Source organism: Carya illinoinensis, chromosome 16, assembly GCF_018687715.1.
Source record: "Carya illinoinensis cultivar Pawnee chromosome 16, C.illinoinensisPawnee_v1, whole genome shotgun sequence".
Lineage (NCBI taxonomy): Eukaryota > Viridiplantae > Streptophyta > Magnoliopsida > Fagales > Juglandaceae > Carya > Carya illinoinensis.
In genome coordinates, this window is record NC_056767.1 from 9842367 (window position 1) to 9855116 (window position 12750).

A 12750-nucleotide genomic window follows, 5' to 3' on the forward strand; every position below is an offset into this window, starting at 1 on the left:
TCCAGCAACAAATTAATTAACTTGTGAACATGAGCTTGCATGAATGTACTCCATGCTGTCGATTGAACTTTAATTGTTGTCTATTTTCTGTCCCCTGTAATGGCACATATGAAATTTCTCAGCAACGTCCATGCATTATCACTGGAACGTTATCCTTCTAGATCAGTTGACAATGATTTAACAGTTTATTATTATTATTATTATTATTCGTCTGGAATAAGATTCAATTATTAGCTGGTTTGTTTTTGTATTCTTCCATTCTTACACGTTCCTACTTTTCAAATAAGTATCTCGTGACTTAACATGAAAGACAAAGGTTTCCAGTATCCAAGACAAATATCCAAGTTTAATGTGCCGGGTGTCGTCGTTGTCCATTATTCAAACGCCCTAACCATGATCATGAGCTGGAACGTCCCTCCCAGAATTGCAGCTTGTTATCTATTGTTCTTCATTGTTCTTTCCGAAAGGATTGTGATCAAGGCCGCCAAGGCACAAAACATGACAGTAACCCCAGTTGATGTGGGTGTGATTTTGGACTTGGATGGGCGGAATGGGAAGGTCGGATTGAGTTGCATCAACATGGCTCTTTCCGACTTCTATGCCTCTCATACTCACTACAAAACTAGGCTGGTCCTCAACCCCAGGGACTCCAGAAATGATGTCGTCCAAGCTGCTGTTGCAGGTACGTAATCTCTCTCTCTCTCTCTCTCTCTCTCTCTCTCATACAGAAGTGTACTATAGGCAAAAAAGTAATAGATTACATAATATAGCTTTTGTGTTCTTTAGTCTCTTCAATACTTTATTAATAAGAGGTCATCTGTGAATTAATAATTATCTTGATGTTAATTAACTACTTTCGATTTATTTTATTCTGGTCGCATGCAGGAGGAACAAACTTTGATTTCTAATTGTAAACACATTCATTTAAAGAGAAATTTTGATATGGAAAATGCTCCTCGGCCATCTGAGTTTACTGTTCAGATGGACCGCTTAACGTGGCAGTACAACGTGGCACTACCAGGTCATACTAAAAGAAATGAAAAAAAAAAAAAAACAAACGTAACATTCATTTTTCGTTTTATTTTTTTATTAATATTAACGACTATAAAGTAAAGCCCACCAACTGTTGAATATTGTGATATTTCTTTGACATAACATAATAGAAATGAAATTATGATTTTAGAAACAAGGAAAATTGATCGAAACTTATGGTAGCATTATTGTTTGGTAATGAACTGAATGCTACATTTTGGGAGTTTACTAAAGGATTTGATAATAGTTTGTAGTCAGTGAATCATTCTGTAGATGCTTGCCATCATGAGTTTGACGTTTTGTTTTAATATAACATGGTAGTGTTACTATTTTCTAAAACTCTGGCATTACTTAATTTGTAGTTCATTAATCTTAGACTGATGCATTGGAAAGTGCTATACTTTACCCTGATTTCCCAATGGCTATTCATTGAGTACATGTGAATGGAAACTAAATCATGTTTTTTCCTTTTTTTGGTTTTCGAAACACAGCTCTATACCTAATAAAAAATACAGAAGTGAAAGCCATCATAGGGCCACAAAACTCAATGCAGGCAAACTTTGTCATTGATCTTGGGAATAAATCTCAGGTGCCCATCATATCATTCTCAGCAACAAGCCCTTCTATTACTTCACTTCGTAGTCCATACTTTTTTCGAATTGCTCAAAACGACTCATCTCAAGTGAAAGCCATAAGTGCAATTATTCAAGCTTTTGGATGGAGGGAAGCCGTACCTATCTATATGGACGAGTATGGAGAAGGTATGATACCTTACTTGATTGATGCCTTGCAAGATATTGATGTTCGTGCTCCCTATCGAAGTGTCATTTCTCCATTGGCCACTAATAGCGAAATCAGTGGAGAACTTTACAAGTTGATGACAATGCAAACTAGAGTTTTCATTGTGCACATGTCGCATAATCTCAGTTCTCGAGTTTTCACAATTGCAAAAGAGATTGGAATGATGAGTGAAGGTTATGTTTGGATCATTACCAATGGGATAGCCAACTTTGTTGGGTCGAAAGAACGTTCAGTTCTTGCCTCAATGCAAGGGGTATTGGGTGTGAAGACCTATGTTCCAGAGACAAAAGAGCTTCAACGTTTTACAGTTCGATGGAAAACGAAATTCCAACAAGACAACCCAACCATTACAGATGTTGATTTGAATGTTTTTGGCTTGTGGGCTTATGATGCCGCTTCAGCTTTAGCCATGGCAGTTGAGAAGGTTGGGACTACAAATCTCGGGGTTGAAAAGACAAATGCTTCAAGCAACTTAATTGATCTCGAAAGTTTTGAGATCTCCCAAGATGGTCCAAAACTTCGTGAAGCGATACAGGATACTAAGTTTAGAGGCCTTGCTGGGGAGTTCAACCTTCTTAATGGGCAATTACAATCCTCAACTTTTCAGATAATTAATGTGAATGGTAATGGAGAAAGACCGGTTGGAGTTTGGACACCAGAAGATGGACTCAGAAGGGAATTCATGAATTCGAAGAACACAAGCAAATATTCTACTTCCAAGAACAATCTGGGACCTATTATATGGCCTGGTGATCTAACCTCTGTCCCTAAAGGTTGGGAGATTCCAACAAATAGAAAGAAGCTACGAATAGGAGTGCCAGTGAAGAATGGTTTCAGTGAATTTGTTAAGGTCATATATGATCGTAGCACTGACAGAACAAATTTTACTGGGTATTCTATTGACATCTTCAATGCTGTAATGGAATCATTACCATATGCTGTTAGCTACGACTTCATTCCCTTTGCAAAACCTGGAGGTGGAAGCGCCGGTACTTATGATGATTTGGTCTATCAAGTATTTCTTCAGGTCAGTAAAATATTCATGATTCTTACAAATTTAATAAGTCACATAAAATTTGGAACCTTAAATGAAAGAACTAATGTTGTTAATTGAATAATGGAAGTAAATATTTTGATTGACAGAACTTTGATGCTGTGGTAGGCGATATAACGATCATAGCAAATAGGTCCAACTTTGTGGATTTCACATTGCCATACACAGAATCTGGAGTATCAATGGTGGTGCCACTCAGAGAAAATAGGAGGAAAAATGCATGGGTTTTCTTGAAGCCTTTAAGTTGGGACCTTTGGATGACAAGCGGTTGTTTCTTCGTATTCACTGGCTTTGTGGTGTGGCTTCTTGAACACAGAGTAAATGAAGATTTTCGTGGGCCTTGCTCACATCAGATTGGGACAAGCTTAGGGTATGCTTTCTCAACCATGGTTTTCGCACAACGTAAGTCCCCTTTCCAATTTTCTAGTTTCATTGTTAATACTAGCAAATACTAGATACAAGGCCATTATATGCACAAAGCACTAGCTCTAGAAACTCAGACATATTGCTACTAAAGATAACTGAAGTTCCCTTTGTTGTCAGGCACCAACATATATATGTTTGATGAGACTACGACAGTTCATTATTGATAAGTTTAATGGGGATCAAGGAGCAATGTTGAGAGATATTCAGTTCATTAGCAGTTTAATTGCCAATTATTCTCTTTTATTCCATATCAGTATTTTTTTATTGAATGATTTCTAATTGATATCTTAGAAACTCTTATGGCAAAGCTCTATAGGATATTAACTTCACATTTATGATACAATTATGTTCTTTTGTATGACCATTATGAATTCAATTTACAGGGGAGATACTGATAAACAACTGCACTAGGTTTGTAGTGATCATATGGGTATTTGTAGTGCTCATTCTTACTCAAAGTTACACTGCGAGTTTGGCATCTCTCCTAACAGTTCAACAGCTCCAACCAACAATTACTGAGGTCAAGCAGCTTATTAAGAATGGGGAGAGGGTTGGGTACCAAAGAGGTTCTTTTGTGTTTGGAATCTTAAAAGAAATGTCGTTTAAGGAATCTCAGTTTAAGCAGTATACTTCAATAGAAGAATGTGATGAGCTTTTGTCTAAAGGAAGTGCCAAAGGTGGTATAGCTGCTGCTTTTGATGAGATCCCTTACATGAAGCTATTCATAGGACAATATTGCTCCAAGTATACCATGGCTGCATCAATCTATAAAACTGATGGTTTTGGCTTTGTAAGCTTAATTCCTTACATATTTCTCCTCTTTGTGTTTGTTTGTTAGCTAGAAGAGTAGCTTCATATTAGGTTTCTTTTTATTCTATCACTTTGCAGGTATTCCCAAGAGGTTCACCTCTTGTAGCAGATGTTTCTAGGGCAATCTTGAAGGTGACAGAAGGAGAGAAAATGAAAGAGATTGAAAGTGCATGGTTGGAGAAACAAACCAATTGTGAAGTCTCCAATGCCCAAGATTCTTCTGAAAGTCTTGGCCTCTCTAGCTTCTGGGGCCTATTTCTCATTTCTGGGATTGCTTCTTTATCAGCTCTCATCTTCTCTGTGTCTATGTTCTTTTACAAGGAGAGGCAGCACATCTTCAAACCCTTTGGCCCAGGAGACTCATTATTAGGAAGAATTCGTCTTATATTAAGAACTTTCCTTGAAAGAGACCTTCGCTCGCGTACATTTAGAAAGAAAGCATCAATGTCATTGCAAGACAAAAAAGACATTGGCAGTCTGAACGGTATAGGTGCAGGTCAAGACTCAACAAGCACTTGACACCTATCAAATCAGTCAAATTGTTCGACACAAACGGAAATCCACTCTACTTCCTTTTAAGTTTCAGAAACACCTTCTAGAGAATACGGTATTCCCAATTCAAACGGTTAAACATCTCAACCAGCACCAACTACTGTTGAGATAATTGAAAACCCAACTCAAGAGGTCCAAGAACCCCCAAAAATACATCAAGAAAATAGTTCACCAGGAATTTTGTAATCTTCTTTGATATTGACACCATTAACAGTTGTGACAATGTCATTTAGGGGCTAGAATAAGAAGCTAGTATGAAATGCTCTGTGCATGTTGGCATTCTGCACTTGTTGGAGGAAATCATCGCACTATTTTGATTTATTGAGTCAATTTGAAATGTTATATATTGTATCTTTGTTGCACTCTTATACTAGTGATGATGTGGCATTGTTCATCAACTTTTTAACATTTTATTTTAAAAAATAAAAGTTTATCTAGTAATTGATGGATAATAACACATCAGCATAGTATGACAAACAGACAGAATAAAGAAAATGCAGTATATAGCATTAGTCAATCGAATTGAGGAGTCAATTTCTTTATATTAGCATGAAGGGAACCAAAGTGATCCTTTTCCATTGCCTCATAGCTGCTTTAGTGACTTTTGAGTTTCTGATACAGACAGAAAGTGGGGGGATCCAGTCAAAAGTTTGATGCCATGCCTCTGCAATAACAAACAAACGGGACTTGTCTTTGATCCAAAATTCTTTGAACTAAAGGTTTCAGGAGAAAATGCTTTTAGCACAAAGTATTCAGAAGGATCGGACAAAGAGCTAACGATGTTGCAAATAGCATTTGGAAACAGAGATAGCCATTGAAGGTTTGAAAAGCAAAGATCCAATCGTTCTTTCACATTTGCTCTACAAAATCGACGGTTAGACAATATGAAAAGGGCTCTCAGTCCTAAATCCAACAAGCCAATTCATAAAAGAGTAATGACAGGTACAACTTACAAATGTACAAACCTTTCGTGAAAATGAGGATTCCATAAAGAAAAAATGAGTTTTTTCCCACTTTTTCACAATAGGTCTACTTTTTTATAAAGGGTTTGCATGAGGCTTGTAAAGTGATGCTTTTGATTGCCAGTGCAAAGCTAGCTATAAAATTCTCTTTTTTTTTTCTTTTTTCAGTTCTCCTATTTAGTCCGAGTTGTGCTATGTACTACACTCATTCCACTCTTATTAAATTGTGCTTGTCATACTATGGAAAATGGGTAACTTCCAGAGCCATTTAGCCAAATAAAGACTAGAGAATCCTAGAATCTTCTAGCAAACTGAACAAAAACCTCAGAACCTAAGACATAACGTCAATAAATTTATATGTGAAATATTCGGATAGCTGTACGGACCAAGAGTCCAAGGCTGCTGCCACAACATCTGCTTCACTCACATCCCCATAGTTCTCTCAACAAAACCAGCACAGGAATATAAGGGGCCTTTCCAGATAGGGCATTATCGTCCTGAAACATGATATGAGATACAACATCAAGACAATACTTGAAAGCTTTGATCAGTCTGTTCTACGGGCAAAGGCCTTCCCCAGTTTCAAACCAACAGTTTCAGAACTAGGTGCAATCATCAAGTTTCCACCATCAGACATGTAGAAATAGTTGTAGTTGATCCTCATAACCAAATCTGCCAGATGAGTGAAGTGACCCACATTGAGCTTGAAAGATAGGACCTGCACAGAAAATCACCAACTATAATATTACCATTTTGTGAGTACAACTACTTTCGTATCTTACTCGTGCCTGTTGAAAAGATATCGTACTCTAAGCAAACTACAGTTTTGATGCAGACTTTGACAGTCACATCATAAACAGGGTCAATAATGGAATTGGGATGGATAAAAGTTTACTCTCAGTAGGAAAGCAATGCAATCATCAAACTGTTTCTCAATGCGGTCAACTTCCATCTCACATCTGGAAGTTGTAAGAATATAAGGAAAAGAATATAAGATGTAATCATAAATGCCACTTCCCACTGTAAAATTATGTAGCTTTTGAAGGAAATTTTCAATACTGCATTGATTTAAATGTGATATCATATTTAAGAGGACCTTTTGCTTGAAGAGTAGCCTTTGTCAGCAGAACTCATTCTAGTTATGTATGTGAATTTGGATAAAAACAAAAATAAACAATCCAATGTGCTATAACTCCATTTATACAGTATGATAACTACTGTCACAGTTCATAACCCACAGAACATATAAGCTTCTATTAGGAGTCTGGAGAATCCATTGAAATTTTGAGGAACTATGAAAGTAGAAAAAGAAGCAACCACAAAACATTATGCTTTTGATTGGAAATAACCTAAAACATACAAAATGAGTAATAAACAGTAAATGATATCGAGACTTATTTTCTTTCTTTCTACCCAGTTAAGTTAAAATTTTTTGGAACCTCTCTCTATACCGATGGCAACACTCACTAAAGCTCAAAACGTATTATGAATTGAAATCCACCAGGGATAACAGGACAAATTCATAAAATCAAGTTCTAAGAGAACGCATAAAATCCACGTCAAGCGGTCACACTAGACAACTTATGCCATCATATTTCAAACAATTTCTTCCCACCATGCAACACCACTAGAGCACTTAGCCAATCTCTTGACAGAACATCTAAATCAACCAAGGTAATAAGTTAATGATTTATAATCATATCCGTATACATAAAAAAGTTTGTGTCCATGAGGTGAAAAACCAAAGGAAAAAACAAATAAATAGGACAAGTCAATGAAAATTCATAAAGGATTGAAATAAGATAACATGTCAAGGTGGTGCTATAATATATAACTTATATAGAGCGCACACAAACAAAAAAACCGTGCTCATTATAGAAAATTCCACAAATACAAATCGTAACATGAAAACTAAGTAGCACTTTGTTTGGATTTTAAAGGCGTGTGTACAACATCCCAAATCAAAACATTGGATTCTGTCCATGTGCATAGGTCAAAGATTGCAAATAGCAACAGAATTTCCCTGAAAGTAAGGTCCACATATACTACAGTGGGACAAGCCTTACCCTGTCCATTACATATTGGTGAAAAGCATCCACAAAATGGAGGAGTTTCTGCTCCACTAACCAGTGGCGCTTGCGGTTGCTTTCTGCAGTACCTCTACTCTGCAAGGTAACTGGAACATCATATAAATCAGAAAACCTTAAACATGTGATCTTTAAAAATTGTCAACATTGATCCATGTTATAAATACTTGGGCATCTTCATCTTGATTATATGTTCTGCTCAAAAGGAAAAACAATGGTTATAGAATAGCATTGGACAAAAAGAAAAGAAAAGAGAGAACTAACCTTCCACATCCACCTCCGAGCTTTATCAAGAGCAAATTTTGCGCGCTTGACTTTCAGCAAGAAGCCCATCACCTACATCAAACATGGACGATCAGAGAGCACATAAAATGGGCATGAAAGATAATATGAAGTGAACCCAAACATGATACAAACCTTGTATGTGAATTTCAGTAAGTCAAGGCCATCAATCCCAAAACTATGAACACGACTTTTTCGAGGGGTTGAGGCAACAGTAATTATGTTAGGTTGATCACCATCAACACCTTGAGTTTTGGCGATGGACACAACCAATGCATCTGGAGCACTTAGAAGCATTCCATCGGCAGAGTTTCTAATAGATTTCTATATCCAATTAGCAAGAAAATTACTACCATATAAAGTAGCAAGAGAAATGAAAAACACATTGACCACAACAACTAAGACCAATAAATACCGCCTATTAAGTGCAATCAATAATTTAATAAAACTAAATTACAAAATCCCAAAAAATGAGTGGAACACTTCAAGCACCGTGCGGTCATACTGTCATAGCCTCTCGCCTTCCATCCCGACCTTTTAGTATGTTACAAATGGGGATTAGAGAAAGAAGGGTAAAAGATAGTTCTTCCTGTGTGTCAACGTTCTAATATATACAGTGAAAATTTGACCTTACGTTTATTTCAATTATATTCCCCTTATACTTCCATAGCACCTTTGAGCCAGGTATGCCCTGTTTGAGCCAGGGATGCTTTGCTCAGGAAGTTCTTAGGAATTCCTTCGACCCCTCCACCTGAGGTAGTGCCTCCACAGTATCCCGAAGGCACTGTTCGATCTGCCCCCTGTTCCTTTCAGTTATCCATAAAATAGAGACCCCTTCACCAAGAACTCAAACCACTTGCTCTCAGCATGAAAGTGGTTCAAAATCCCCAACTTTAAGAAACCCATCCAAATGAGAAAGAGAGAGAAATGATCACATGATAGGTAAGAAAACGGAGGCAAGGTTATTACAGGCAAGATAACACACCATCAAACTTCATTGAAAACAAGAGGGAGAACAAGAGAGGGGTGAGAGACAGAGAGAGAAAGAGTTGTGTAATTCTTACAAGAAAGTGATTAGTTAGAAAACTAATTTATAAAATTTTGCTTTTATGGTAAAAGGAATCTCAATAACAACACAGCCAAGTATTCTTAAAGTTTGTACAGACTTCTTTAAACATAAAGGAAAATACATTTATTCAAAGTAATTTTGTGATGTTGATAGCTGTTGTAAAATCTTTCATGTAAACATAACCTACCTCAAACAGTAAGCAAAATACTTTATTGGAGGGAGTAATTTCACCTGTAGTATTGTATTCAACTCAAAATCGTCATCCCAGGTTTCTCCCTTGTCCAGCTTATTAAAAATCACAGTCAAAAAGTGCTGCACCAGATCACCTGAAGGTAACAATCTATCAGTAAATATGTCAAAAGAAATTTGTGGACGTCTACTAACAAACATAGACCAGGAAAAAAGTTCATCTTTCTAAAGAGTACCTGAACCTAACAAGTATATCGCACGCAACACTGCAAGTTCATCCATTAACCTCCACTCAGTCATCAACTTTGACAATATATGCTTGCCTACATAATGTACCTACGACACAGAGAAGTCAATTAATTCTTATATATGAACTGCAAGCATACAATAATAAGAAACTAAATTTCTATAAACTAGTTTTAGCTCTTTACTTGCTTCTTAGCGTGGATAGTAAGGCATTCCTGCATAATAACCAGAGGAAGTGGAGTAGTTCTCAGTTCAACATTTTGGATCCATGTAAGAACTCTTGATGCAAGGGTACTATTATTCTGGAAAGGTAACAGCTCTGACATATGGAGATCATCCTGTTTCCCAATGACATACAGGTCTTATGAATACTTGCAAGGAATGATAAAAAAGCTATAACTGTAAAGCTGCACAGAAAACTACCACTCTAGAAGTACCTGAAATGTATATTCTCATAAAAAGATAAAGTAGTACCTGAAATGTAGGAAGAAGAGTAGGAAAAGGAAACAACACTTCCAACATTTCTGTGTCATTTTGTGAACGAATATATTCAGATTCACTAAACTGGAAACCAAAAGCATAGTTTGTTCCTTGAGTAGCATGAGAAGATCTCTGCTCGTTGCCAAACACAGCCTTCCGTAAAATCTCATCATTTAAAGGTGGTAAATAGAAATTTCTAGACAAGTTAAGTGTTTTCCAGGCATCCATATTCTTTCTAAGGGTCTTCTTACACACGGTAATAACTGGATTTTCTGTGCAGAACGATTCCAAGAGAGGCAATTTAGCACCAACATCTGCAACCATATTCTCTTCCTTTGCATCAAGAGAATAGCTTGCATCCTTACATGCAGACTTTGAATTGATCACTCTCTTTTGTAGCAATGTATCAACCAAGAACTTATACCAAATCTTCTCTAAGCGTGGTAGCAAAGTTTCACCACCACCATGTTCTACTTTTAATTTGTTCACTAAGGATTCATCAAATGATGGGTTGGTTTTGCAGTGGTTATCTTGCAAAAAGTATCTAGAAATGTGATCACCATGGCCTATGAGACCTGCTAATGACACAAAGAAAATTTCTGATAAGGTTAGTAGGTAGCTCTTCTCCCAGAAATCAGCCTCATCAACCGGGATTGCTCTGTTTACATAAAAGAACATCTGCAATAGGGAATAAAAATGATCAACACAGTATTTAGAGAGGAAATAAGGAAAAAAAGGACACCGTTCTAACCCTCTGTCAATACTGCTTAAAAAGCATGAGACAAATTCTCAATTTCAGAAATGCATACATCAGGAAATGTGATACACAAATTCAATATAAAAGATATTATGGGGAGTTAAACGTGATGTTCCCTTATATTCACCTGCGCAATGCAACAAACTCCATCCGCAAGACAACCACTAACATTGTTACACCAAGGAAACGTGTTTTGAAACAGTTTTTACATCAAATGACATCAATTTTTGAAAGTATAGAGCTACTTCTAAGGTGTCCGTAAATCCAAGATAGAACCCTTCTAAGCTTTTTGATATAACAAATTTTTAATCACAATTACCTCCTCAAAAGGATCATCTAGTGATCCTTCAAATAGCCACGAATCAAGACCCTCAATATATGGCAACAAATATGTGAAGCAGCATCTGATTGGCTTCCACCTGAAAGTAGCATAACTTTAAAGAGAAGCAAAAGAAATCAAATACCAAACACAGTGTTGCACAACATTAGTCACAACCTCACCACCTTGTACTAGACACACTTCATTGAGCCTCTGGTAAAGATAGTCAAGCACACAAACAGACAATTCAGCAGCTGGAACAGAAAAATTAGACTCAAAGTATTCTCGGGGAATGGCTCCATGGACTATTTGAAATAGAAACTCAGCACCTGAACAAAGACTAATATCAATAAAGGGTCATCAGTGATTGTCACAACAAGAAGAATCAAAGGATATCAGGATTCAGACCACAAATGTGACTGCATGATGAGTACCTTAGAGAGAGAGGGATAATAACTTATCTAACAAAGACACTGAGTCTAGTTTCACGTCTAACTGAAAATGGAGGATGTCTAATGCACTGACTCCAACCAAACGAAGTGTGAAAAGCATGTGGGGCCTAGAGAAGGAACCAAATGCTTATGCATGTAATGTGTGACACAGAAATCACGTTTTAGGGCTGTCCTTTTAAAGAAAGAAAACAGAGGAGCAATTCAAAAGATCAAACTCTTTTTGGTTTACATTCCCTTTTCCCTTTTTTTACTTTTTTTCTCTTATTAGGTGGGCTCCTTGACCAAGAGAATAAAATATATTAAACAGTATCGGTTCGGTCCGGTCCAGTCCGTTCTAAAGATGACCAAAACTGAAACTAGATCAGTTCTGGCTAGTTTTCCATTTTTTGAAACCGGTTCCAGACCGGACCGGTCTAAAACTGGCACAACCAATCCAGTCCAGACCAATTCGGTCCCGTTTTCTGATTTGCCGGTTAAAATTTACACCCCTAAAATCAAGGTAGATGTAAAAAAAATTTCTATAATCTTTCAATTACGGAATAATACCAGCTATTAATTCCTTTATGACAACATCAAATTAATGCACGTCTTTAATTGTTAAGTCCTTGAAAAGGTTGCCATCAAATAACATATCATTTCAAATATGGCTAAATGCGCATGTTAGGATTTTGAGTTGACTTGAGATGAATTGAATTATTTATAAATAGTAATGAATTAAGCTGATGGAATGAGTTTTGTAGAAGCTACCTAAGATGAGTTTAGATGTATTTATGAGAAGTTGAAAAATGTTATAGATCCAAAGTATAAAGAAATGTTGAGTTGAAATGGACTGTGAGTCTCACGTATAAAGAGTTTTTGAATTGAGATGAATTTAATAATTTAAACATTAAATATTTAAATATTAGACTCGACTTAAAATTCAAATGAATTAAATTCATATCAGTTCAAATCAAGTTACTTTCAAAACGGGCTTAGTCTCCTTCAATTTCTTTGTCTGCATCTCTTTGTGTGAAAAGACTAAGGGGAGTTCTGTCCAGTCAAGTCCAGTCCAAGGAGGTTTTGTGGACCGGACCAGACCTATTCGGTTCAAGGTTTTCCCACCCTGGATTGGACCAAACTCCTTAAGGACCGGGTCGGTCCGGTCCTGTGACGCCCCCAAATTCTGTTTGAGATCGGACGGACATTTGAAGCGTCGAGACATACAACACAAGGTTACCTGCCGTCATTCATGA

General features: G+C 36.8%; 2 protein-coding genes and 1 long non-coding RNA gene across 4 annotated transcripts; 1 reads left to right on the forward strand and 2 right to left on the reverse strand.

Annotated features, from left to right (window-relative positions):
- The first annotated feature begins 298 nt into the window (after positions 1-298).
- On the forward strand, positions 299-5083 carry LOC122298469 (glutamate receptor 2.2-like). 2 transcript variants are annotated; one of them, XM_043108221.1, is made up of 5 exons: positions 299-682; positions 1524-2860; positions 2977-3289; positions 3697-4103; positions 4202-5083. In XM_043108221.1, the coding sequence occupies exons 1-5, from the start codon at positions 304-306 to the stop codon at positions 4640-4642; spliced, it is 2877 nt and encodes a 958-aa protein (XP_042964155.1). In that variant the 5' UTR covers positions 299-303; the 3' UTR covers positions 4643-5083. The 2 variants fall into 2 exon arrangements, with proteins under 2 accessions (XP_042964155.1, XP_042964156.1); XM_043108222.1 differs by having other exon boundaries at positions 3697-4092; positions 4202-4378.
- A 413-nt stretch (positions 5084-5496) lies between these two features.
- Positions 5497-10918, reverse strand: LOC122298790. Its single transcript, XM_043108649.1, has 9 exons — positions 10875-10918; positions 9985-10648; positions 9696-9848; positions 9501-9600; positions 9307-9401; positions 8142-8330; positions 7989-8060; positions 7704-7802; positions 5497-6355 (listed from the first exon to the last, which is right to left on the reverse strand). The coding sequence occupies exons 1-9, from the start codon at positions 10916-10918 to the stop codon at positions 6185-6187; spliced, it is 1587 nt and encodes a 528-aa protein (XP_042964583.1). The 3' UTR covers positions 5497-6184.
- A 155-nt stretch (positions 10919-11073) lies between these two features.
- On the reverse strand, positions 11074-11630 carry LOC122298470. Its single transcript, XR_006239420.1, has 3 exons — positions 11501-11630; positions 11244-11406; positions 11074-11166 (listed from the first exon to the last, which is right to left on the reverse strand). It is a non-coding gene; the product is annotated as an uncharacterized LOC122298470 (long non-coding RNA).
- Positions 11631-12750: the final 1120 nt, after the last annotated feature.